The sequence below is a fragment of the Pelodiscus sinensis genome, chromosome 30 (genome assembly GCF_052426305.1).
Source record: "Pelodiscus sinensis isolate ZL-2025 chromosome 30, ASM5242630v1, whole genome shotgun sequence".
NCBI lineage: Eukaryota > Metazoa > Chordata > Testudines > Trionychidae > Pelodiscus > Pelodiscus sinensis.
In genome coordinates, this window is record NC_143081.1 from 10,454,930 (window position 1) to 10,480,085 (window position 25,156).

General features: G+C 53.0%; 1 protein-coding gene across 1 annotated transcript; it reads right to left on the reverse strand.

Annotated features, from left to right (window-relative positions):
* Positions 1–23,498: 23,498 nt before the first annotated feature.
* Positions 23,499–24,470, reverse strand: LOC149521187 (olfactory receptor 6F1-like). The gene has a single exon (XM_089774377.1). The coding sequence runs from the start codon at positions 24,468–24,470 to the stop codon at positions 23,499–23,501; it is 972 nt and encodes a 323-aa protein (XP_089630503.1).
* Positions 24,471–25,156: the final 686 nt, after the last annotated feature.

The following is a 25,156-nucleotide window of genomic DNA, read 5'->3' on the forward strand; positions in this document are numbered from 1 at the left end:
ATAGAAGAGTGGTTCCCAACCTTTTTTATACCGCAGACCAGCAAACTTATTCACAAACTTTTGGCAGGCTGGCAACATTTTTATTTGCATTTGTACATATTTGTTATGCAAATAATGAATATGCAAATGCAACGTTAGCCCCAACCCAGCCCCTTGATCCCCAGTGCCTAACAGTCTTTGACCCCACCCCTACGCCCTGTGCCCTTTGACCCTTTAACCTCTGACCCATATAGCCCATGCCAACACACTCTTGACCCATGACCCCATCACAGCCTAATACAACATGCTTTTGCCCTTTGACCCCACTCCTCTCTCATGCTCCCCAGAGCGAGGCTGCCCCCCTAGGAAGCGTGGTTGTTACTGTTGCGTGGGCGGGGGAGCAGCCTTTGGGGGTGCATTCACACCTGCTCCTTCATGCCCCCTCCATCCCCAAGTGTGTCCAACTCCCCCTCCAGTCAGTGGAAAGAGTCCCATGGATTCCCTGTCTTGCCACAGACTTCCTGAGTGTCCTCTGGCAAGTCACTTAAGATAACATTTTCACAAGTGATTGAGGCACTTAGGAGTCGCCGACCTACCGACTCTCAGTGACTCCTCGGTCACCTCCGTGCTTGTGCCTGTGTGCCCCTCTGCGGTACGGAGGGGTGGAGCCCCAGTGGGGCCGCCATCTTACCTGGGTAGGAGGGAGAGGTGGGAGGGAGGCACCTGCTGCTCCCCCTCCTCCTGCCACCTCAGCCCCAGCATCGCCACCGGGCAAAACCTCCGGCAGCCACTGCAGCCTGGCAGCCACGGTTCACGGACCAGCATTGGTCTGCGGACCAGCGGCTGGGAACCACAGCTATAGACTCTGGTCATCCCACTGAGGTGAGAAGTGCAGGTGGAAAAGGCCTTTTTCCTCCCAGTGGTGGAAGGGATTCTCAGATGGGGGTGAGGATACTGATGGAGGCTGGCAGTGTTAATGGAAACTGAGGCGCGTGGGGTTAGAGAAGAGGTCAGAAGACTAATCAGTGTGATCGAAGTACAGTTCCTTTGGGGCTGCTGGGAGTGAATTCGGACAGAAAGCGTATCTTTGTATGATGTAGCAAGCCTTTCCGCAAAGAGCAGGCTGCTAGCTGGAGAGAAAACCTGCCATTTATACAGGCTGCCCAGTGCAGGGCTTTGCATACCACAGGAGAGAGCACGGACAGAAGACAACATCTGGCAGCCATCAGGCCACCAACAGAAATATAATTGCATGGCCCCTAACAGAAACGGTCCTGTCCCCAGCCAGGAGACCGGCCAGCAGCCGGGGCAAGAGGGCAGAGCTGTAGCAGGTCTCCAGGCAGGATAAGTTGCCCAGGAAGAAGTACTTGGGGGTGTGACGGTGCCGATCGACCACAACTAGCGCAGCGAAGAGGGTGTTCCCAGGTTTGGTTACAGTGTAGAAACAGCAGGCAGAGAACACTTGCAATTCAGGAAAATTCCTGAGTCCCCAGAGGATCAATTATATAATGATTATTTCCTCATCCCCTTCTCCTTTTTTTAGTAGATGCATCTAGGTAAAGATCAAACAAGCACATCTCAGAAGTGGAATTGCAAAGACACAGATAGGAGACATTAAGCTTCAGTTGACTTACTTAATTGTTGAAGATATTAAGGAACCTACTGCAAAAACAGCTAGATGCCTAATGCTAATATAGCTCTGAAAATCTGACTCTTAACTAGTTACAGATAGGTGCCCAGGGGGACTTTGAAAGGCACTGAGATGCCTGTAAAAATCTTACTAGACATCTATCTTCAGGCACCTACATCCCTTCACAAGTCTGGCCCCATGTGTCTTGCTGAATGAGCGCCTTAAGCTATGAAAATCATTATTGTTCCTTTGTTTCACATAAAATGTTGACTTTTTGTGAAACCATGGGCAAATTATTTTATCATCCAAACTGAAAATGTTCTAGCCAAAGCTTAAAGTTTGGGGGTTTGACCATTTTTGCCCAGTTTTAGTCTGAAAATTCTTGATGATGAAAATGTGGCATTTTCCATACAAAGTTGACATTGGCTCCTGAAAGACTGTTTAAAATCCGCTTTTCCAGAAAAAAAGCAAAAACTGTTTTGATGGACAATCTTCAACCAGCTGCTGAAGAGCAGGGAAAGGGTCCAGAGTATCCTAGGCAAATTGGAGGGTTGGGCCAAAAGAAATCTGATGAGGTCAAACAAGGACAAGTGTAGAGTCCTGCACGTGGGATGGAAGAATCCCAAGCATTGTTACAGGCTGGGAACCTAATGGCTAAGTAGCTGTTCTGCAGAAAAGGACCTGGGGGTTACAGTGGATGAAAAGCTGTAGATGACTGAACAGGGCACCCTTGTAGCCAAGAAGGCTAATGGCAAATTAGGGTGCATTAGGAGGAGCATTGCCTGCAGATCTAGAGAAGTGATTATTCCCCATTTTTCAGCTCTGGTGAGGCCACATCTGGAGTATTGTGTCCAGTTCTGGGCCCCCCACCACAGAAAAGATGAAGGTCCAGCGGAGGGCAACCAAAATGATGAGGGGGATGGAGCACATGACCTATGAGGATAGGCTGAAAGATTTGTGTCTGTTTAATCTGCAGAAGAGAAGAGTGAGGGGGGATTTGAGAGCAGCCTTCAACTCCCTAAAGGGGGTTTCCAAAGAGGATAGGGAGAGGCTGTTCTCACTGGTGGCAGATGGCAGAACAAGGAGCAATGGGCTCAAGTTGCAGTGGAGAAGGTCTAGGTTGGAGTTTAGGAAAATCTATTTCCCTAGGCGGGTGGGGAAGCACTGGGATGGGTTCCCTAGGGAGGCGGTGGAATCTCCATCCCTAGAGGTGTTTAGGTCCCTGCTTGACAAAGGCATGGCTGGGATGATTGAGTCGGGGTTGGTCCTGCCTTGGGCAGGGGGCTGGTCTCGATGGCTCCTGAGGTCTCTGCCTGCCCTGGGATTCTGTGATTCTATGATTCTGTTGTCAGAGCATCAAGATAGATTAAATGACCCCCAAAACCACCCCCCAAAAAACAAATGTTGAGGTTTCCCTTCAGGGATGGTGCTGTAAGCAGACAGGAGGGATTTCTGATGTTGAGTTAGTTAACCCAATTCCCAGAGAGGTGGTGGTGCTGGTGGGAGAAGGGACGTAACTTAACAGAGGGACCACTACAGCTGTGCGGGGTAGACCACGTCTAAGTGAATGGCTAGGGACATCAGCAAGAAAAGAATGTGCAGATTAGGCAGGGAGCTGGGGGCCTGAGGGTGCAGGAATCAGGGCTGGAGTGAGGAAGGGCCCAGGGCAAGGGGCTGGGAGGTGTGTGGGGCTGAGGGCAGGGGGCTGGGAGGTGTGTGGGGCTGAGGACAAGGGGCTGGGAGGTGTGTGGGGCTGAGGGCAGAGGATGGTAGGTGTGTGGGGCAGAGGGCAGGGGGCTGGGAGGTGTGTGGGGCTGAGGGCAGAGGATGGTAGGTGTGTGGGGCAGAGGGCAGGGGGCTGGGAGGTAAGGTAAGGACCATTGACAATTGTCCTGGTTCAGGGACAGGGGTCTGTTCAGGGCATGATGCACAATTGGGAGGCTTTATTTTGTCCTTAAGGACCTGGTTAATAATACTCAAATGAGGGCAATTTAGAAATGGCCATTGTTGAACAAGTGACAGCCATGCCTTAGGGGTTACCTTTGTTTGGGTTTTAAGTGGTAAGCCCCAGTGGAAGTCAGTAGGTCTAACTTCAGTGGCCTGATGTCAGTGTTTAGCTTCTTTCCCACAATATTCCATACAAACTTTAACTCAGAGGACTGTGTATTCTTTGTCCTTGTAGTGTTCATGTTGTTACAATAAATAAAATAATTATGTGTGAATGAGGGGCGGCCCAAGGCCGTGTATTTCCCATTGCTATTAGTGTATTTTTGTTCTATGTATGTGACTCAAAGTCTGGTTTCATTGACTGGAATCACTGTTTCTTTTATAGGACTAAGCATGGTTTACAGATGTTTAATTGTTAATAGGAACCTATGCAATTCCATAATTCTTGAGGCCTGTTAAGGCATCAGGTACCAATGAGTAGCAGGGCAAGTAGCTGTTATTGCAATGGTGAGGTTACTAGTTTCCTCATTGTTGTGGGCATCTTTACTTAAACATGCTGATGTCCCACTTGCCCGTGTTGTTTCTTATAGATTTTTTATCATCTCTGGCTAAACCATTTTTATGGCTGGTGTGCAAATTTGCAGAAGCTAAATATTTCATTTGTGTAGCCATTAAAGCAAAACCAATCCCACTGGTGTCCCACTCCCAGTCCTTCTGTTCACATGATGCACTCCTTGCTTCCTTCCAGTTCCTTTTTTTTTTTACCTGTGGAGACATTGTTAACATTCTCCTAGCCTAAACAATTACTAGAGCCCATTTTTCCATAGGGAAGAGCTGATTCTTTTTAGTTATCTTTCGTGCCTCCTCTCTATCTATAATGATGTATAGCCCATATGGGGCTGGGCATAGAGAGGAGTGAAGGGGTAATGTGCCAAATTCCCCCCCTAAGCTTGGGAGAGGTGTCACGTTGCTGAAGTGGAGGGAAGCAGCCAGATCGCTGCTGCACCCCTGGGTGGGGGTGTTGGCCCCAGAAATTGGTATGGGGGGATTGAATGGGGATTGAATTGTTTGCTGATCTTATGTACGCTATTTATGTGAATGTATAATGTCTATGTGTGTAGGTAGGAATCTGTAATCTGTGGGGAAGCTGAATATTTCTGTGAATGTGGTTAAGCATGGCTATGGACAGGCTGGGTAGCAAAGCCCTGTGGAACAATGGCCCTTGATGGCCCAAAGACACACCTAAAGAGGAGGGCGGAGACCCAAGAGCTGCCAGCAGAGAGAGGCTGAGGACCAGGTGACCAGCTGAGACCAGAAGAGGCCAGGAAGGAGTATAAAGAGGCCATGTGGTCGAGGCCATTTTGGTTCTCAGCTCAGCACTTCATCCCAGAGGCAGCACTGCAGGGATTGAAGAGCCCGGAAGACCTGGGAACCCATCCTGATCGTAGGATGTGCAATAAGGACGTTTAACCAGCAGCTGCAACATCTCTGCTAGAGCCTGCATCGAGGACTGGGAGATTCGGTGCATGTAACGTACTGTACTTTAATAACCTTACTCTCAGGCTTTTCTTTCTTGTAATAATAAACCTTTAGATATAGATTCTAAAGGATTGGCCCAGCGTGATTTGTGGTAAGGTCCAGAGGGTAAATTGACCAGGTATCTGTGGCTGGTTTCTTGGAACCGGACAGAACTTGTTCGGGGTAGGTGGGATTGGGTGCTAGGACCCCCCACCTGTGTATAGGCCCGGGGCCATCTGGGGCACGGATATTGCTGGGGTGTCGGAGGGGTTTTGCTCGGGAGGCTTCAGGCAGGCTGCTGAAGCGCTCTGTGAGACTGGTTTGTGGCCTGTTTGGAGAGGTCGCCAGTCAGGGGGACTGTAAAGAGCCCCGGATTTGAGCAATTCGCCCTGAGCGGACGCCCTAAGCTGTGCCCAGACACGGCCCGGTCCGTCACAAGAGGCGGCACAGTTGATATGGGTGCGCCAGCTGAGAAATCTTTTCCTCTTACTTCTCGTGCATTCTTTTGGCACAGAGGCACTGCTGCTTGTAAGTTACATTTCTTACCATAGGGAGGATTTCTTTTTGCTTTTCTGAGCTTCAATTTCATCCTTCAGGGCTTTAATTTCTTTTCTGTCAATCTGTTAAATGCTTACAGGTCCTTGGACCATGATGCACGTACATGTAGTGGGTGCCTTTCTGCGGTGTGGGGGTATGCTTAGACTGATCCCCATTCATTTTAGTCATTCAGGGGAGTATCCTGTCCACTCCTTGTTCATTCAGTGGCTTATAGGAAACTAAACCTACACACTCCAAAGAAGGGGTCTGCTGGGTCTAGACCTTATCAGCAGCTTATGAAATAAGGGGAGTCGTCACTCCCTCACATATCCGCTCGGTCTCGAGGTTCGGCTGACCTCCCCTTGCATTTAAGACCTTGTCAGCGGCATTCACTCCTCATACATCAATTTGCATTCATTCAGATGAGTGATTATAAATGTGGTTTTCAACATACTATCAGTAGGAGGAATAGGATTACCCCTAGCAGGAAAAGGAGCACTCCCTGGGATTGCTCCAAATCCCAGTAGTTATTTAAAACAGCCCACGGATTGGTGTATTCAGTCATTGGTTGCTGGCAATCCTAATCCCTAACAAATACTGACAGGGTATGACATACAAACACACAACACTCGGTCCAGAGAACGCAGAGGTTCAGCGGGTCACACTTTCCAGCTGTAACAGCTACAGCTCACTTCTAAACCTTCCCAGTCTCTCCGGACAGGTGCTGGGTTCCTTCTCCTCCAGCCCAGACTCGGGTGCTTTGGCTCCCGATCTGGCTAGGGCTTATCCTCCAGCCCGGGCTCGGGCACCTTGCTCTCGAACCGGCTGGGGCTTATGGAGGTTGCGCGCGGTTTTCTCCCTGCTTTTCTGCTACCTCCTCGGGGATTCCACACACGGCTTAACTGTCCCTCTTTAGCTACGTCTTTCGGACGCACTCTTAGGAATCAGCCTTTACCCCCGAGATTCCGTGTGTGGCTTATACCGTACGGTCTTTGCACCTTGTAGCACCTCTTGGTACCTTCTCAACTGCCGGTGGGGAGTTGCACTATGCGAGAGTGTGTACGTTAAGTGCCTGTTGGGGGGGCGTCCACCAGGTCTTACAATGTTATGTGCAATGAGAGAATGGGTCACTAGTTCGTGCTGCCTGCTGCCTTGTGTACTCAGCCAATCCCGAGCTTAACGTACGGTTCAATCACTCCCTGGTGATTTATCCAGTCTCTCTGTAACAAGCCCCTTAGTTTAAACAGTACACAACCCTCTTGTGCTTATTCCCTGGGGGGGTTAGATGTTCCTCCCCTCCTCTTTCAGGCCTGCCTCATATGCTTGGTTCACCTATGTCCAAGTATCTCATGCCTCAAATGGTAACGGAACCAGGATGTGTCTGAAGGAAACCAGAGACGTCGACCCCTAGACCTAATGAGGTGGTAAATTAAATATACTCACCTCTCTTGGGTTTTAGTCTCCGGCTCCCGATCAGCTCACAAGCCTGTATCCTGGACGAGCCCGCAATTTGTTGGAAATAAGCCAGGACAATCTGGATGCAGGTGAAAACAAGCGGAGGATTTATTATACACCAGCTAATGGAGTGACACGGAGGGTGAACACTTGTTAATTAACACAATACAATAGGACAATGTAGCACTTTAAAGACTAACAAGATGGTTTATTAGATGATGAGCTTTCGTGGGCCAGACCCACTTCCTCAGATCAAATAGTGGAAGAAAGTAGTCACAACCATATATACCAAAGGATACAATTAAAAAAAATGAACAAATATGAAAAGGACAAATCACATTGCAGAACAGAAGGGGGATGCGGGGGGGTGGGAAGGGGGAGGAAGGAAGGTAAGTGTCTGTGAATTGCTGATATTAAAGGTAGGGAGAGTGGGATGTTTGTGAGTTAATGGTATTACAGGTGATAATTGGGGAAACTGTCTTGGTAATGGGTGAGAAAGTTCAAAGTCTTGTTAAGTCCTTGTTGGTAAGTGTCGAATTTTAACATGAATGACAGTTCAGAGGATTCCCTTTCAAGTGCAGATGTAAAAGGTCTTTGTAGCAGAATGCAGGTGGCTAAGTCATTTAGAGAGTGTCCTTTCTGGTTAAAGTGGCAAGAAACTGTTTTCTCTTTGTGATCTTGTCTGATATCTGTTTTGTGGGCATTAATCCTTTGGCGAAGTGTCTGAGATGTTTGTCCAATGTACATAGCAGACGGACACTTTCGGCACATGATAGCATAGATTATATTTCTGGATGCGCAGGAATATGTGTTCTTGATCTTATAACTCACTTGGTTAGGTCCAATAATGGTATCAGCAGAATGAATATGTGGACAAAGCTGGCAACGGGGTTTGTTGCAAGGGAAGGTACCAGGGTTGGTATTAGTGTGGTATGTCCTGTGGTGGTTGGTAAGAATCATCTTGAGGTTAGGTGGTTGTCTATAGGAGACTATGGGTCTGTCTCCCAGAGCCTCTTTGAGTATGGTATCCTGTTCCAATATAGGCTGTAGTTTATTGATAATGTGTTGGACAGGTTTAAGTTGGGGGCTGTAGGTGATGACAAGTGGTGTTCTATTGTTGGTTTTCTTGGGTCTGTCTTGAAGTAGATGGTTTCTAGGTATTCGTCTGGCTCTTTCAATTTGCTTTTTTATTTCTCTGGGTGGGTAGTTGAGATTTATAAATGCTTGGTAGAGATCCTGAAGCTTCTGGTCTCTGTCAGTGGGGTTAGAGCAGATGCGGTTGTATCGAAGGGCTTGGCTATAGACGATGGATCGTGTGGTGTGTTCTGGATGGGAGCTGGATGCATGTAGGTAACTGTATGAGTCGGTGGGTTTTCTGTAGAGAGTGGTGTCTAATTTTCCATTGTTGATTTGTACGGTGGTGTCCAGGAAGTGGATCTCTCGTGTAGAATGGTCCAGGCTGAGGTTGATGGTGGGGTGTAGGTTGTTGAAATCTCTGTGGAATATCTCCAGTGTTTCTTGGCCATGTGTCCAGATCATAAAGATGTCATCGATGTACCGTAGGTAGAGGAGGGGTGAAAGGGGACGGGAGTTGAGGAAACGTTGTTCTAGGTCAGCCATAAAGATGTTAGCATACTGTGGGGCCATGCGTGTACCCATGGCTGTGCCGCTGATCTGGAGGTATAAGTTGTTCTCAAACTGGAAATAATTGTGGGTGAGAACAAAGTTACATAGGTCTGCTATCAGGTTGGCAGTAGTGTCCTCTGGGATAGTGTTTCTAATTGTTGTAATCCGTCTTCATGTGGGATGTTGGTATATAGAGCTTCTACATCCATGGTGGCAAGGATGGTATTATTGGGGAGGTTATCGACGTTTTGTAGTTTCCTTAGGAAGTCAGTAGTGTCTCGGAGATAGCTGGGGGTATTGGTTACGAAGGGTTTGAGAAGAGTGTCTACATAGCTGGATAGACCAGTAGTGAGCGTGCCAATACCAGAGATGATGGGACGTCCGGGGTGCCCAGGTTTATGGATCTTGGGAAGTAGATAGAACAATCCTGGTCGGGGGTCAGAAGGTGATTCTGTGAGGATTTGTTCCCGAGTAGCTGTGGGGAGGCTTTTAAGGAGACAGTGTAGTTTCTTTTGGTAGTCCAAGGTGGGGTCAGAGGAGAGAGGTTTGTAAAATGTGGTGTTCGAGAGTTGTCTGGTTGCCTCCTGGTTATAGTCAGCCTTATTCATAATGACCACAGCACCCCCTTTGTCAGCTGGTTTGATTACAATGTACAGGTTGTTTTTGAGACTCTGGATGGCATGGTGTTCAGCGCGGCTAAGATTGTGTGTCGCTTGTTGTCGTTTGCGAATAATGTCAGTCTGTGCGTTGTTGCGGAAGCTGGCTACGTCTACACTGGCCCCTTTTCCGGAAGGGGCATGTAAATTTCATGAGTCGTAGTAGGGAAATGCGCGGGGGATTTAAATATCCCCCGCGGCATTTAAATAAAAATGTCCGCCGCTTTTTTCCGGCTTTTAAAAAAGCCGGAAAAGAGCGTCTACACTGGCCCCGATCCTCCGGAAAAAGTGCCCTTTTCCGGAGGATCTTATTCCTACTTTGAAGTCAGCAGGTGGATGGAGGAAAAATGATTTGATAGGTCGAGCAGCAAGAGGAAATGAGCACATAAGCCAATAGAACTCCTAAAGATTACATAATATCTCTACCCATTGCAAAGTAACAACTCATTAATTAATACACAGGTGGTTATTGTTCAAATGCCAAAACGTGTCAGCAAAACAGTAATAACATTTTAGTCTGCATAGATGATGCTGTTTCTACAGCAGGTGGGTATGGCCTTGAGTTGGTGCAGAGCTTGGTTCTCAGGCTTATTATCTAGGGGTGTGTCTAGACTACATGCCTCCTTCGACGGAGGCATGTAGATTAGCCAGATCGGAAGAGGGAAATGAAGCCGCGATTAAAATAATCACGGCTTCATTTAAATTTAAATGGCTGCCCCGATCTGCCGATCAGCTGTTTGTCGGCAGATCGGGGCAGTCTGGACGCGACGCGCCGACAAAGAAGCCTTTCTTCATCGGCACAGGTAAGCCTCGTGAAACCAGGTTTACCTGTGCCGATGAAGAAAGGCTTCTTTGTCGGCGCATCGCGTCCAGACTGCCCCGATCTGTCGACAAACAGCTGATCGGCAGATCGGGGCAGCCATTTAAATTTAAATGAAGCCGCGATTATTTTAATCGCGGCTTCATTTCCCTCTTCCGATCTGGCTAATCTACATGCCTCCGTCGAAGGAGGCATGTAGTCTAGACACACCCTAGGAGTGAAGCAAGACAGGTTAAGCAAATTTTATGAATGTTATCTTAAGCAAAATGTGTTACGCTATGGTGCCCAGGGTCTTTTACTCCCTGCAGCTCTTATCCTGACTGTTGTGTTCCCAGGCTTGATCCCAGGATGGAGTCATGCTGTTTAGAGGCTCACTAGCACATTTAGGGCTGCCTCAGTTTACCCTACGTAGAGGACTTCTTAGCTGGTCTCAAAGGCTGTGTCCAGACTCAGGGGTTTTTTCGAAAAAAGTAGCCTTTTTTTGAAAAAACTTCACCTGCGTCTACACTGCAGCCGCGTTCTTTCGAAATTAAATCGAAAGAATGCGGCTTTTCTTTCGACGGTGGTAAACCTAATTCCACGAGGAAGAACGCCTTCTTTCGAAAGTGCTCTTTCGAAAGAAGGCGTTCTTGAAAGCAAACAGGCTTTTTAGAAAGAGAGCATCCAGACTCACTGGGTGCTTTCTTTTGAAAAAGCAGCTTGCTTTTTCGAAATTCCGCGTGCAGTCTAGACGCTCTCTTTCGAAAGAGGCTTGCAGTCTAGACATAGCCAAAGGTGCGCTAAATACCATCGACAGATACTGGAGGACTGCAAAATTCGATTCGAACATGAAATTTGCTTGTGACGTGTTCACATGCAGGAAAAAAAACGAATCGTTCATTAGGTATTTTTTTTACAAAATTGATACCTGTTCTCAATGACTCCGCCCAATCCCCGAACTTCACGTTTCTTTTGCAGAAAAGGGCAGCAATAGTTATGTGGTAGGTGCTTTAGAATGTGCTCGCGACTTGTACACCACTATGTCAGCATTGCCCCATGTCAGGATTCCTACCGAGGAATTAACTCGACACATTCTCATATGGCCTCAAAAATGGGCTAAAAACCTGCCACGCGTAGTCGAGGACTACTCAACTACTTTCGCACACGAGGTGTCTTTCCGACGTTCTTACCTGCATGGGGAAAAAAACCCCTAATCGTTCCCTAGTTCTATAAAGTCATCTTTACAACATTGAGCCCCGTTTCAATGACGCCTCAACAATCAAGTTTCCTTTAAAAAAACGCAGCGCAGTTTATGCTGTATGTGCGTCAGAATGCTAGGACGCTTCGGGCACCACATTGCCGAATGTAAGTATTACTAGCTGACATTGTTTCACACCAATTCTTATATGGCTTCAGAAATGCGCCTAAAACCGGGACACACGGACTGGACGACCGCAGAAGTACATTCGCACACCCCATTTACTTGGGACGTTCTTACATGAAGGAAAAGCACCTAATCCTTCATTAGCTCTCTAAAGACATGCTCTCCAAGCTTCATGCTTGTTTTCAATGCCCCCTCAAAGAGCACTTATCCTCTCAGGCGTTACGCAGCACTGTCCAAACTACATCTGCGTTACAATGCGATCCTACTTTTAAACCAATAGCTCAGCATTGCCCACTCTAAGGAGCAGAAGCAGCATAGAATGTGCTCCGTTCTGCTTCAAAAGAAACTTGATGTATACGGAGAGGTGGGGGCTTTGATAACAGGATTGCATTAGTAAATCATGTCTTTACAGTGCTAGTCGAACGATTCGGTGATTTTCGTGCATGTGAGAACGTCGCAAGGCAATCGCGTGTGCGAATGTAGTTCTGCAGTCTTCCAGCACCTGAGGCCGGTATGTAGCAAATGTCTGAAGCCATATAAGAATTTGTGAGAAACGGAGTCTGGCTAGTAATAGCTCTATTGGACAATGCTGAGTTAGTGGCGTTCATGTAGTTAGGATATTCGGAGGCAGAAACTGCGCTGCTAAGTTTTGGGACAGTAGAAGGCTCTTCTGTGAAGCTGCATAAGAATGGGCGTGCAACAGTGTCTAGCTAGGGTTAGCTACACTCGGTTATGCTGAGCTTACAGAATGCTGGGATTTGTAAATTGTTACCAATACTTGTAGGCCCGATCACCGTCTTGACCAATATCAGTAATCCTAGCAAAACACGGTTTTGGAGGACTTCTTATCTGGCCTCAGAGGTGCGCTAACTACCATCGAATGATACCGGAGGACTTTAAAATTCGAGTCGTACACTTGATTTGCTTGGGAAGTGATCACGTGCAGGAAAAAACCCCGAATCTGGAACCACAGTGAGGAGAAGCCGGTTTGAGCGAGGCAGAAACGTTTCCCTGCAGGGACCGGAGAAGCCGTTTGCCGCGGGGGGCGCCCAAGGCCCGGGAGTGAGAACTGGCTCGGGGATGAGAGACGCGCCGGCAGCAGCGAACCCTTCGAATTCTCACGTTCTGCCCCCGCCCCGGTGCGATTGTTGCGACAGAGGGACACGAGCCCCCCCAGGCCAGCGCGTTCCTATGTGAGCCCCTCCCCCTCCCCCGCTCTCCCGGAGACAATGGATGAGCGGGGGGAGGGGGCAGATCCAGAGATGGGGGGGGGGGGAAAGGAGCAGTGTGAGGATCTGGCCTGACTCCCTGTGTAACACCGGCCACAGATCCCCCACCGGCTTCACTGGGGTTCAGCGCAGGCCCCTCCTCCATTCCCCAGGCTGGGATCCCCCCTCCTGTCACCCGGCCAGACCCATCCCAGCAGAGACTCTGATCTCTCCGCTTTGGGCACTAACTCCCCGCTCCCCAAACGCCTTTGTTTGCTTCCCTGCGCTGCTTTGCTGCTTTGTCTGTTTCTCGGGTTGGCTGAATAATTCCCATCCGGACCGGCTTTCCCGGCAAAGAGCATTTTCCTAGGATCAAAAGATCGCGGTTTAAATGAATAAATTACCCCACCCAATAGTCATTCTCTTCTTTTAACATGAATGCGAAGGGAGCATCAGTGTGTGGGGGGTGGAGGGGGCTGCAGAGTCCTCCTCTCCAGTCCCCCAGTAGGGGGCGCCAGTGAGCGAACAGCCCCGCCCATCCTCGGGGACAGAATGAAAAGTAGCGAAGTGGGGCGGGTGGAAAACAACATTTTAACTCTCTGCCAATGGCCCCCCCCCCCCCCGGGCGCGGTAACAGCAGCCTAGAGGCTCCACGTCACCCACCGAGTGGAACGAAGCCTTCAGGCCCGGACGCGGGGGAAGACTGAAGAGCTGGGGTCAGGGCGTTAAAGGCCCAGGGCCCACTGAACTTGCCTGCCATCTGGGCTCTGAATCCCCCACCAAAGCCGCAGCAGAAGGCGGATAATTTTTCCCTTCCAAATTTTCCTTCGGCCCTAAGAAGGCGCGTCCCGCGCTGACATTTCACTGGGAGGGTTCAATGACCAAACGCTGTTTCTCTAAACTTAGTTCCCAGCGTCCATCTACCTGCCTCAGGCGGTTGCTCACTTCGCTGAGCTGCTCTCCCTGCCTGGGGGCGGGGCGGGTTGTGTCGCACGGAGCGATCCCCACGTGCAGGCAGAGCGCACGCGCTGTCCGCTTTTGTATCGATGCTGGGACCCGCCCATGCAAATCCCCGCCCGCCGGGTTCCTCTTCAAATACAAGCCCCGGATCGGAGGAGCCTCGGTGTGACGGCGCGTTGGGGGTCCCCCGTCTCCTGCACCCCCGAAATGGCACGAACAGACTGCACCAGCGGGTGGAATAGAGGAAGTTTATTGCCTCTCCAGGATACAGCACAGCACAGATGTAATCTGGTCACAGAGCTGGGCTAGGATGCCTCAGGCCCCCTTGAGATGGGGGAGACTGGGCCCCTAAACTCCAGCCCCTTTCCCTAGGCTGTCTCCTCCATGCTTCCAGCCAGCAACTCACTAACCCTCTTCCAGCCCTGCCCCCCAGCCAGGGCAGCATTCCCCCTTCCTTTGTTCCTCTCCATGGGGGGTGTCTGGCCATACTGGTTTGCATAGTGACTCACCCTGTTTTGCTGGGTTGTGGTACCCACGGCAGCCAGTGGGGGTTACCCCAGAGCCAGCAGCATAGAAACCAGTCAGGTACCCCCACTACGTCACAGTTCTCCCCCCTCCGAGAGCGAACTGAGCAGGGTCACTCCGCTCGTGACCTAGGGAAGTTCGGGTCCTCTGCGTGGGAACCCGCCCTGGAGACATGGGTGCTCCCCTTGACTCAGGCCGGCCGTGGCGAGGCCCCACATGAGCTGGCTTCCCTCTGTCCACTCGCCGCCCCGCTCCAGGGCGACTGGCACAGGCCTGTCCTCGGGGGTCACACCCACCCTTCCGCTGGCCTTGATCTCTGGCCAGGGTCTCTCGGGCCGGGGCCATGAGCCCAGTGAGCCTTCTCTGGACAGCCAGGGTGGCTTCCACCCCCGATGCTCCATCCAGGGAGGTCTTCCCCTCCCATAACTCTCTCAGCAAGCCCAGAGGGTCCTCTATCTGGGGTAGAGACCCCCAAGCCGCTTTCCTCCTGTCTTGGGCCTTCCCGCCCCTCTGGCAGGAGTCACAGGACCGGCAGTACTGCTGCACGGCTGTAAAGATTCCCGGCCAATAGAAGTGCTGGAGCAGCCTCAGCCGGGTGCTCCGGATCCCCCAGTGGCCCCCAACGGGGACGTCGTGGGCCAAATACAGCAGCTTGAGGCGATACTCTCAGGGGACGACCAGCTGCCGCTGGACCCCCCATGCTCTCGCCTTCCTGGGGGGAAGCCATTCCCGGAATAGGAATCCCTGCTCCCACAGGAATCTCTCCTGGCCACCTCTCCCCCGGGGCTGAGCTGCACGGAGGCCAGCCTGGTCCCTCAGCCTCTGCAAGGAGGGGTCTGCCTGCACCTCAGCCTGGAATTCAGCTGCTGAGGCAGGGATTGGGACCTGTTCCCCACCTCTGCCTAGGTCCGGAGTCCCAGCCTGGCTGGACCCCGTGTCCGCTGGGATGAGACCGTGAGGACTCTGCCGGGAGTCCTTCCCTGGACCCACGTTGTCAGCCCCCCGCTGGCTCTGGCTCCGGGTGGTGACTAGAGCCCGCTGGGATTCATGGGGCCACTCCTCTAGGTCATTCCCCATCAGCACCTCGGTGGGCAAGTGCGGGTGCACCCCCACTTCCTTGAGACATTCCTTGGTCCCCCATTTCAGATGCACCCTGGCTACAGGCACCTTAAACGGGGACCCGTCTATGCCCTTCAGGGTCAGCTGGGTGTGGGGTAGTATCCGCTCTGGGGCCACTATGTCGGATCGGGCCAGAGTCACCTCCACCCCTGTGTCCCAGAAGCCCGTCACCTTCCTACCATCCACCTCCAGGGGTATGAGGCACTCGCTCCGCAGGGGCCGTCCTGCCCCCACCTGGTACACGGAGAAATCCGCCTCCTGAGAATCAGACCTCCCAGGGGAGGTGCACTGAGCACCCTTCCCCTCTCTCTGAGCTGAGGTTTGCCTGCCAGCCCCTGACTCTGGGGCAGCCTGCCCTTCCTCCCGCCCCAGCCAGTTAACCCTGGAAAGTCCCCTGTCCTGGGACCTGGTGCACAGAGCCCTCTTGTGGACTTTTTGCCCACAGCGCTGGCAAGTTAGGCTTTGGGCTGTCTCTGTCCAGGCCCTGGCTGGTTCTCTGGGGCACAGACAACCTGTTCCTTGGTCTCGCCCCATAGTTGACTCCCTCCGTCGCTCAGCCAAGATCCGGTCTCTGTGCGGTTCCCTTTCTCTCCGGGACTCCCGTTCACACCCGGATCGGCTCTCCGTGAACTCGTCCGCCAGCCTCCCGGCCTCCTGGGGGTTCTCTGGTCTCCGGTCCTTGAGCCACAGCCTCAGTTTGGGTGGGCACGCTTCATAGAACTGCTCCATCAGGACCAGCTTGAGCAGCTCCTCTGCGGTCTGGGCTCCGACTCCAGACACCCACTTGCGGCCGTATTGCGACAGGCGGGAGGCCAGATCCACATAGTTCTCCTGTGGACCTTTCTGCACCCCCCGGAACTTCTTCCTGTACATCTCGAGAGTCAGCCCGAACTTGTGCAGCAGGGCCTCCTTGACTCGGTTGTAATCCCCTGGCTGTAGGTCCTCCAGCTGACTGAGCACTCCGGCCGCTTCCTGGTTCAGTGCAGGGATGAGCTCCTACAGCCAGTCGGCTGGGGGAACCCGTTGCAGTCCACAGGCCCTCTCAAAGGAGCTGAGGAACCCGTTTATGTCGCCCATGTCCTTCAATTGGGGGGCAGGGCTGGAAGAGGGTTAGTTAGTTGCTAGCTGGGAGAATGGAGGAGACAGCCTAGGGAAAGGGGCTGGAGTTTAGGGGCCCAGTCTCCCCCATCTCAAGGGGGCCTGAGGCATCCTAGCCCAGCTCTGTGACCAGATTACATCTGTGCTGTGCTGTATCCTGGAGAGGCAATAAACTTCCTCTATTCCACCCGCTGGTGCAGTCTGTTTGTGCCATTTCGGGGTGCAGGAGACGGGGAACCCCTAACGCGCCGTCACAGACAGGGCCTGACTCACTCTGTCATTTCCATATTTCTCTCTCAGGGGTCCTCTCCCAAGTGCAGCTGAAGGAAATGGGCCCAGGAGCGGCGAAGCCCAGGGAGTTCCTGACACTCGCACCATCTCTGGAGACTCGGTTTCCAGCACCAGCGCTGCCTGGGACTGGTTCCGGCAGCCCGCGGGGAAAGGGCTGGGATGGGTGGGAAGCACGTGGTACAGACCGAGCAGCTGGAATACAAATTACGCTCCCTCCCTCCAAGGCCAAGTCACAGTCTCTGCAGACACCGCCAGGAACCAGATCTCGCTGCAGTTCTGGTCTCTGACAGCCGCAGACACCGCCCCCTAGTGCTGCGCCAGATGCACAGCAACACAGAGCGCAGCGGGGCCCGTATAAAAAGGGGAAGCGATTTATCCGCAGGGCAGAGATGCCGGGTCCCGGGCCATAGGTCTATTCTAGTGGGATTTCTCTTTTCCCTTTACCAAGGTTATTGTGGACAGATACCAGCTTCCTGGTCCATGGCTGCAGCTACACCCGCACATCCTTGCCCGTGACAATGGCCCGGCTCAGAGACCCTCCAGCCTTTCTGTTCCCCCTGCAGCTCGGACACAGACACCAACCCCTCACATACCCTTTTTATACGCCAATACAAAGACATTACTTGTTCCTGCTCTGAAATGGTGCGTTACCGTCCGCTCCCTTGGGTGGGTTGGTTGGATCAAAACATCCTCACCCTCCCCCGCCCCCACCACTCTTATTTTCCTATCTCCAAGCCAGCTTCTGGCTTTTGCACCACAGCCCTGTATGTGTGTGTGTCGGGCACTGCCCTTATGGAATATGTTGGTGCCCAGGATACGCCCCCTCGGGCCACGGGATAAGCGTCGGGGAAGTGACGTCACCTCATTTCCCCAGTCGGTCAGAGCATCCCCAGGATCTGTGACATACCTTGCTGGTTGCTAGGCTGTGGGTGACCTCCACTGGCTGCTGGCTGCATCACGGCCCAGCAGGGCAGGGGATGAGTCATTATGAAAGGGGGCTTTGAACCTGTATGACGAGTTCTTCCCCAGGGAGCGGAATAATGGGAAGAAGGGGAGTGGAGCCCTGGCTGGTGGGCAGGGCTGGAAGAGAGTGAATTAGTTTCTGTCTGGGAGCATGAAGGAGACAGCCTAGGGAAAGGGGCTGGAATTTAGGGGCCCAGTCTCCCCCATCTCAAGGGGGGTTGAGGCATCCTAGGCCTGCCCTGTAACCAGATTATGTCTGTGCTGTATCCCGGAGAAGCAATAAACACCCTCTATTCTACTGGCTGGTGGAGTCTCTGTCCATGCCATTACGGGGGTGCAGGAGGTGGAAAACCCCAACACGCCATCACAACCTCCCCCCCAAGATTGTCTGTCTGTCTGTCCATTGCTCCTGCTCTACATTGCGTGGCCTGGATCAACCCTGAGCTGTAAAGCAGTGTGAACCCGCTTCTCTCCCCAGTGCTTCCCTCCTGTTGTTCCACAGCTCAGAGTCAATCTGTGGAACTCCTTGCCAGAGGAGGCTGTGAAGGCTAGAACTATAACAGAGTTTAAAAAGAGCTAGATAAATTCATAGAGGTTAGGTCCATAACAGGCTATTAGCCAGGGGGTAAGGAATGGTGCCCCTGGCCTCTGTTTGTCAGGGGCTGGAGACAGATGGCAGGAGACAAGTGGCTTCATCATTGTCTCCAGTCTACCCCCTCTGGGGCAGCTAGCACTGGCCACTGTCAGCAAACAGGATACTGGGTGGGATGGACCTTTGGTCTAACCCAGTAATGGCCACTCTTATGTTCTTATGGTGCCTCCCCCCAGCCCTAGCCAGGGAGCTCAGCGGGACATGCAATCCCAGCCCCGGGGCTACGCCTTAAGAGGGTGGGGATGCAAATCGAGTAAGGGCGTTTGCAGCTTAAAACCTGCGGCTCCCTTCGGGCTCAGAACGTGCCGCTCCGAGAGCTCCCGCGGTGCCCGGCAGAGTTCTCTAGAGACCTTCTCCCGCCAACGCGCCTCATGTTCTTGCTGCTTTTCCTCCTCACTGGGGCAGCTGCCCGAGGTCTGTGCTTCCTGGGGGGAAAGGGGAGGAGGGGATGCAGATCCTCTTGGTGTTTAATGGTCTGTGGGAGTGTCCCACTCAGCAGCTTTAGCAGCAGGAAGAGGGAAAGAAGCCGGAATCCGAGTAGCCGCAGCAGAGCTAATAAATTTCAGCCATGGCGTGAGCGGGGTTCCCTGAGTTGTACTTGCGCTTTTCTATCCCCAGGGGCTGCGGCTCAGGCCCAGCTGGTGGAGTCCGGAGGGGACACCAAGAAATCCGGAGAATCCCTGCGCCTCATCTGCAAAGGCTCCGGATTCGATTTCAGCCAGTTCGGTTTACACTGGTTCCGACAAGCTCCCCGGAAGGGGCTGGAGTGGGTCTCTGTGATAATCTACGATGGGAGTCAGGCATATTACGCGGAGTCTGTCAAGGGGCGATTCACCACCTCCAGGGACAACTCCCTGAGCCAGGCCTATTTAGACAGGAGCAGCCTGGAGCCAGAGGACACCGCCCGGTATTACTGTGCAGCCGCCACAGCGAGTGAAAACCAGCCACAGCTCAGACAAAAACCTTCCCCGGCAGCGGCACGAGGCTGCTCCGCCAGGTGGCGCCCCAGGCCCGCGAGTGAGAACGAGCCGTAAGAATCCAGCTGTTCAGACACTGACCGGCTTCTAAAGTCTCCTCCCCTCCCCCTCCACAGCCCCCAGTGCCTCCCCCCCTCACCCGTCCCTTCCCCGCCAAAACTCACCAATCCCGGGATGTTCTGTCCCAGGGAGCGGCCTCTCCCCTGCGCACCTGCAGGCCGTGCTGCCCCCTGTGTGACCTCTACCCTGACCCACACCCCGCTGCGGACACGCACACCGCGCCCGTAAGCTGCCAGCGATGGGAATGAGCCCCGGACTCAGTGCTCCGGCCGGCGTTGGTGCGCCGGGAATGGGGGCGGGAGTCTCCGCCCGCGCTGGAACAGGAATGGGATGGGAAGTGGGATCGGGAGTGTGCGGGGGATCAGGAAAGAGAATATGAACAGGAAGAGGAGTGTTAACATCAGCCGGGGTGTGGAGGGGACGGCGTGGGCTGGGGACGGGATGTGGAGTGGAACACGCGTGGCCGTGGGAATGGAATGTGGCTGCAGCGAGATGGTTCTAGTGCCTGGGAAGTGAAGTGTTTTATTGTTTGTTATTTTATTTTGTTTGTATTTAGTAGCACTAGCGCTATTGGAATCCCTCAGTGTTACTCCGCGGGGACGGGCTCTGAAAACCGCAGTTTTCCTGCCGCACAAGGACAAGGGGGGTTAACACGACAAGGAGAAAGCTTCTGTCTACACTTTGCTGCTTACTAACCATGAACTGAGGAAATTCCTTGATGTTGACGCTCACACGACCCCTCTTTCCCCTCCCCCTCCCCCCCTCCCCTCCCCCCCCCCCCCCCCGCAGCTGCTCCAAGGCAAGAGCCCGGCTCATTAAGGACACTTTCCGGCACAAAACCTCTTCGCGCGGCGGGAAATCTCCCCTCCCTTGCGGGGTCCTAGCCAGCTGGCTTCGTGGGCGCGGCCAGTCCTCGGTTAGTGAGCCACCGCCCGGCCCTACCAGGCCCCTCCGCGCATGGCAGGGGGGCTCAAGAGACCACTCCCCCCAATCACCCGAGAGGCACCAGCCCCTCAGTCCCTGTGTGAGGAAACACAGTCACTGCAGGGAGCTGTTCAGTCCTCCAGGTCCGAAAGTGTCAGGAGGATCCCAGCGCCCCATGCCCGGCTCTGCACAGACACCCAGGCCGGGGCAGTCTGACCCCTGCACCCGGAGCCCCGGGGCGAGTCAGTCAGATCTCTGGCAGGAGCAGCGCGTGTCTCTTATAAGGCGGGGTATGCAAATGAGGGAATCGGCGTCCTGTTTAAATCTGCCCCTCGCTCTGCCCAGGCTGCACCCGCAGGGACAATCCGCGTTTATCTCGCAGTCCCCTGAGAACTTTTCCCGCCCACACCCGGGACAATGAGAATTTGGCTCCTGTGTTTCCTCGCAGCAGCTTCGGAAGGTATTTTCTTGTTCTGAATCATTGGCCCAGTTGGAGGAATGGTGCGTTAGGGCTGATTTTACACCGATATTAAGAACCGGTCTGTATTTGCAGGTGTCCGGTGCCAAGTGCTGGTGGAGTCCGGAGGGGATGTGAAGAAGCCCGGAGACTCTCTGCGCCTCTCCTGCAAAGCCTCCGGCTTCACCTTCAGCAGCCTCTATATGGACTGGGTCCGGCAGGCTCCGGGGAAGGGGCTTGAATGGGTCGCTCATATAAACCCCAGTTTATGGACCGCATACGCGGATTCCGTGAAAGGCCGATTCACCATCTCCAGGGACAATTCCCAGAGCACGTTGTACCTGCCAATGACCGGCCTGAGGCCCGAGGACACCGCCCGCTATTACTGTGCGGGAGACACAGCGACACGAAACAGGTTTCTGATCATGCAAAGACTCAGGCTGAGGAATCGCCCTTCCCCCCGCCAGTGTGAACCCTCAGTTCCCGGCACTGACCCGCCTGCAGCCCGCGGACCCCGTCAGCTGCCGCGGCGCCGGACACCGGCAGGAGAAGCCGCTGGGAGCTCAGACACAAACCTGTGTCACAAAAACGGAGCGGTTTCACTTTTTGCCTATACACCTGAGGCCAGGTCAGAGGCAGGAGCACAAGCCACGGGAATCGCTCCCCCGTTTCTAGTAAAATCTCCTGGAGTGAACGTGCCGCGTGTTTATCAGCAGGTGGCGCTGTTGCTCCAAAGGGGCCGACTAGCCCAGAGAAGAGCCCCCTGCCGGTACAGAGATCGATGCGCTCCCGAAAGGCCTCGGGAATGTGAAGAAGCCCGGAGAGTCTCTGCGCCTCTTCTGCAAAACCTCCGGCTTCACCTTCAGCAGCTACTGGATGGGCTGGGTCCGGCAGGCTCCCGGGAAGGGTTTAGCCAGATTCACGGCTCGACCACATAGTATAGTGACTCGGTAAAAGGCCGATTCACCGTCTCCAGAGATGACCCCAACAGCCACCTGCAAATGACCGGCCTGAAGGCCGAGGACACCGCCCGCTATTACTGTGCGAGACACAGGCTGGTTGAAATACTCAGGCGGCAGAATCGTTCTTCCCTGCGCCGCGCGGGGGCAGCACTTCCACTGGGAATCCTGCGCCAGGCGCAGCAACAAAGTCACCAGGCTCCAGCTCCTTATAGTCTGTGTGATCAGGTCTGAACTTGCCAGTGCTGGGAGCGCAGATCTCTGCTGTATCCTCGCGGGCAGCAGGAAAACATGAGCAGAGAAGAGCAAAGGGCGTTTACAAGTGAAGTGCGGAAGCTTTGGGGGGATTGGAGCCAGTTCCCAGGTCCAGCTGACCCAATCTGGAAGCAAGCATTTCTGGAAAAGGGCTTTTGCCTGAACGGGAACATCAAAGCATTTCCGCAAGAAGCACTGATTTCCGGCAGTTGAAGGTCATGCTTTTGCGCAAAATCAAGCGGCCAGTGTAGACAGCTGGCAAGTTTTTCTGCAAAAGCAACCACTTTTGCGGAAAAACTTGCCAGTCTAGACGCAGCCCTGGCCAATATAGTTGCTCTCTCGTGCAAATACTTTATTGCAAGAACTCTTGAGTTAAAGAGTATTTGCGCAAGATCATGCCAATGTAGACGTAGCATTTCTGTTTGACATATATTATTTAAAAATAAATCCTGGCCAACAAACCCCCAGCTGGGGCCAAGCCTCCATCTGGCTGCAGCATCATAATGCTCTGGCACCCCTCCCCCAAACCTGAGCCTATCATACACTGGAGCTTCTCACATCCTCAAACTCCTGCACCCCCACATCCTCAGTTTTCTGTCACAACACTCCTCCACCATCTAAAACTGTGTCCTGAGCACATCATACTCCCCAGCCTCCCTGCCCTGAGCCCCTCATGCACCCCAGCCCAAACTCCTGCACCCTCACAGCTACAAGCCTGCATCTTGCTCACAACCTCAACCTTCCCCCTAATCCCCAAACTGTCCAGCCTGGGGACCCCTCGGCCAGCATCTTCTTCTATACTTCCTTCTGCATCCAGATTCCCTACCCGAGCTTGCACCTCTTACCCCTTCCTGGTGCATTTTTGTGAGGTACAACAGCAGTGGCGACAGCATGAAGAGCCAGGGCAAAGTCATTAAGCTCCCTTTCCCTCCCCTTTCCACCCTCCCCCGCAAAAAGGGGCCCGGGGAAAAGTTATTAACCAAAGCAAAACAACAACAAAAAACCCACAATCCGTGCCCTGGTACGGATATACTATCATCTATTTTCCACCCGAACGGTGATGGTTTATTTTTTTCCCAACAACTTTGTGTCAGCACTTCACACTGCTATTGTGGCTCCTTGTCTGGAATGGTTTGGCCACCCCGGTGTACTGTCTTCTTGGACTGGACACATGCATCCTGCTGGGTTGGCTCTCAGCGCAGAGCTGGCCCAAGGCACAGGTCGCACAACAAACACCTGCACCTCTTTCTGAGCTCAATCTTTCCAGATCTTTTCATTTTGTGTAGACACCAGTTCATGCCCCTGCAGCCTGTTGGTACGTCCCTGGGGCCATCGGCCACTGGTCCTAAATATCACGGAGCGAAGGTTTTGAAAAGGTCCCTGCACCCCCATTGCTCCCAGGGCTGTGACTCTGCAAGCACAGGGCAGGAAGGTCAGAGACACAAGTGGAAATAGAACCTTCTATTTGGTAGGCTTTGACTCTAGCCCTACCCTGGCCCATGCTGCAGCTATTCCATTTTCACCTAAGTAAGCCAATGGGCCAGTATATTGGAACTCTTAATTTCCTGCATCTTTTGCACAGGGTCTCCTGAACCTCCCTGTTTCTCAGGGCGTAGATGAGTGGATTGACCAGCGGTGTCAGGACGGTGTAGGAGACCGAGAGAACTTTCTTGAAGTCACTCAGGAGGTCGGTGGTCGGGAACATGTAGGCAGCCAGGATAGTTCCATAGTAAATGCTCACCACAATGAGGTGGGAGGAGCAGGTGGAAAAGGCCTTTTGCCTCCCGGTGCTGGAGGGGATTCTGAGGATGGTGCTGATGATGCAGATGTAGGATAGCAAGATGAGCAGGAAGGGGACCAGTATTAAAATCAAGCAGGCTGCGAATGCCAACGTGTCCATCAGCAGAGGGTCATTGCAGGAGAGTTTTACAAGGGGAATAAAGTCACAAAAGAAATGGTCGATACCGTTGGGGCCACAGAAGGTTAACTGGGATATTGACACTGTGACTATACCACAAGCAATGAAGCCACCTAGCCAAGATGCCCCAGCAAGCTGGAGGCAAGACCTGCCCCTCATCTGGGCTGCATAGTGCAGCGGGTTGCATATGGCAAGATACCGGTCATAGCACATCACTGATAGAAGAAGGCATTCTGTGGTGGCCAGAGCACAACAGAAATAATATTGTGAGAGACACCCGGTGAAGGAAATTGTCCAATCTCTAGCCAGGAGCCCGGCCAGCAGCTGGGGCAGGAGGGTGGAGCTGTAGCAGATCTCCAAGCAGGACAAGTTGCCCAGGAAGAAGTACATGGGGGTGTGAAGGTGCCGATCTGCCACAACCAGCACCAAGATAAGGCTATTCCCAGCCATGGTCACCAGGTAGATCATGAGGAATAGGAGGAAGAGAGGAAGCTGCAGGCCAGGAAGATCCCCAAATCCCAGAAGGATGAATTCTGTAACAGATGTTTGGTTTCCTTGTTCCTGGTTTTCCATGGGGTGTGTCTGTGAGACAGAAACAGGGTCACTGCGAGCAACATTCATTACAATATGGCAGCCTTGTCTTCATCGCCTGCCTCTGCCAGCCCCGGCACGGTAGCAGAGTGAGGAATGGAGGGCAGGGGAGGGAATCACCGTCTCTGGGCCCCAGGGACAGGTTGAGTACCTGAGAGAGGGTGGGTGAAACAGACAGTGTCTCTCCACACCGGGAATGTCTCAAGAGATAGCGCCGAGCACTCAAACCCTGCGGAGCTGGGCTTGAATAGGGGGTACAGATGCTGTGTCAGACAGTCACTGCCTGGTGGGTAAAAGCCAAGTGAGGGAGGGGCCGCTCCACTGGGGATCTAGGCCAGGAGGGGATATTTGACAGGGGACTCTAGCAGAGAAACCAACCAAGCAAATGGTCCTGGGACCTGTAAGGGCTGGTGTGAGGGGTTTTCCCGTCGGCCTGGTCCCTGATTCTGCTCCTTTAGGCAGAAAGCAGCAGGGCACAGTCTGAAGAGCAGACAGTGAGACTTGTATTGGGCCATCGTACAAACAGTGGGTTTTCCAAGCCCTGTGCACCAGTCAGGCACATCTCTGTGGGCTGATAGAGTTTTCCCTCTCCCCCAGCTACCACGATTCACCCAATAGACCCCTTCCTGTAACCCCCAGCCGCAGACACCAATGGGCTCCCCCGTCCC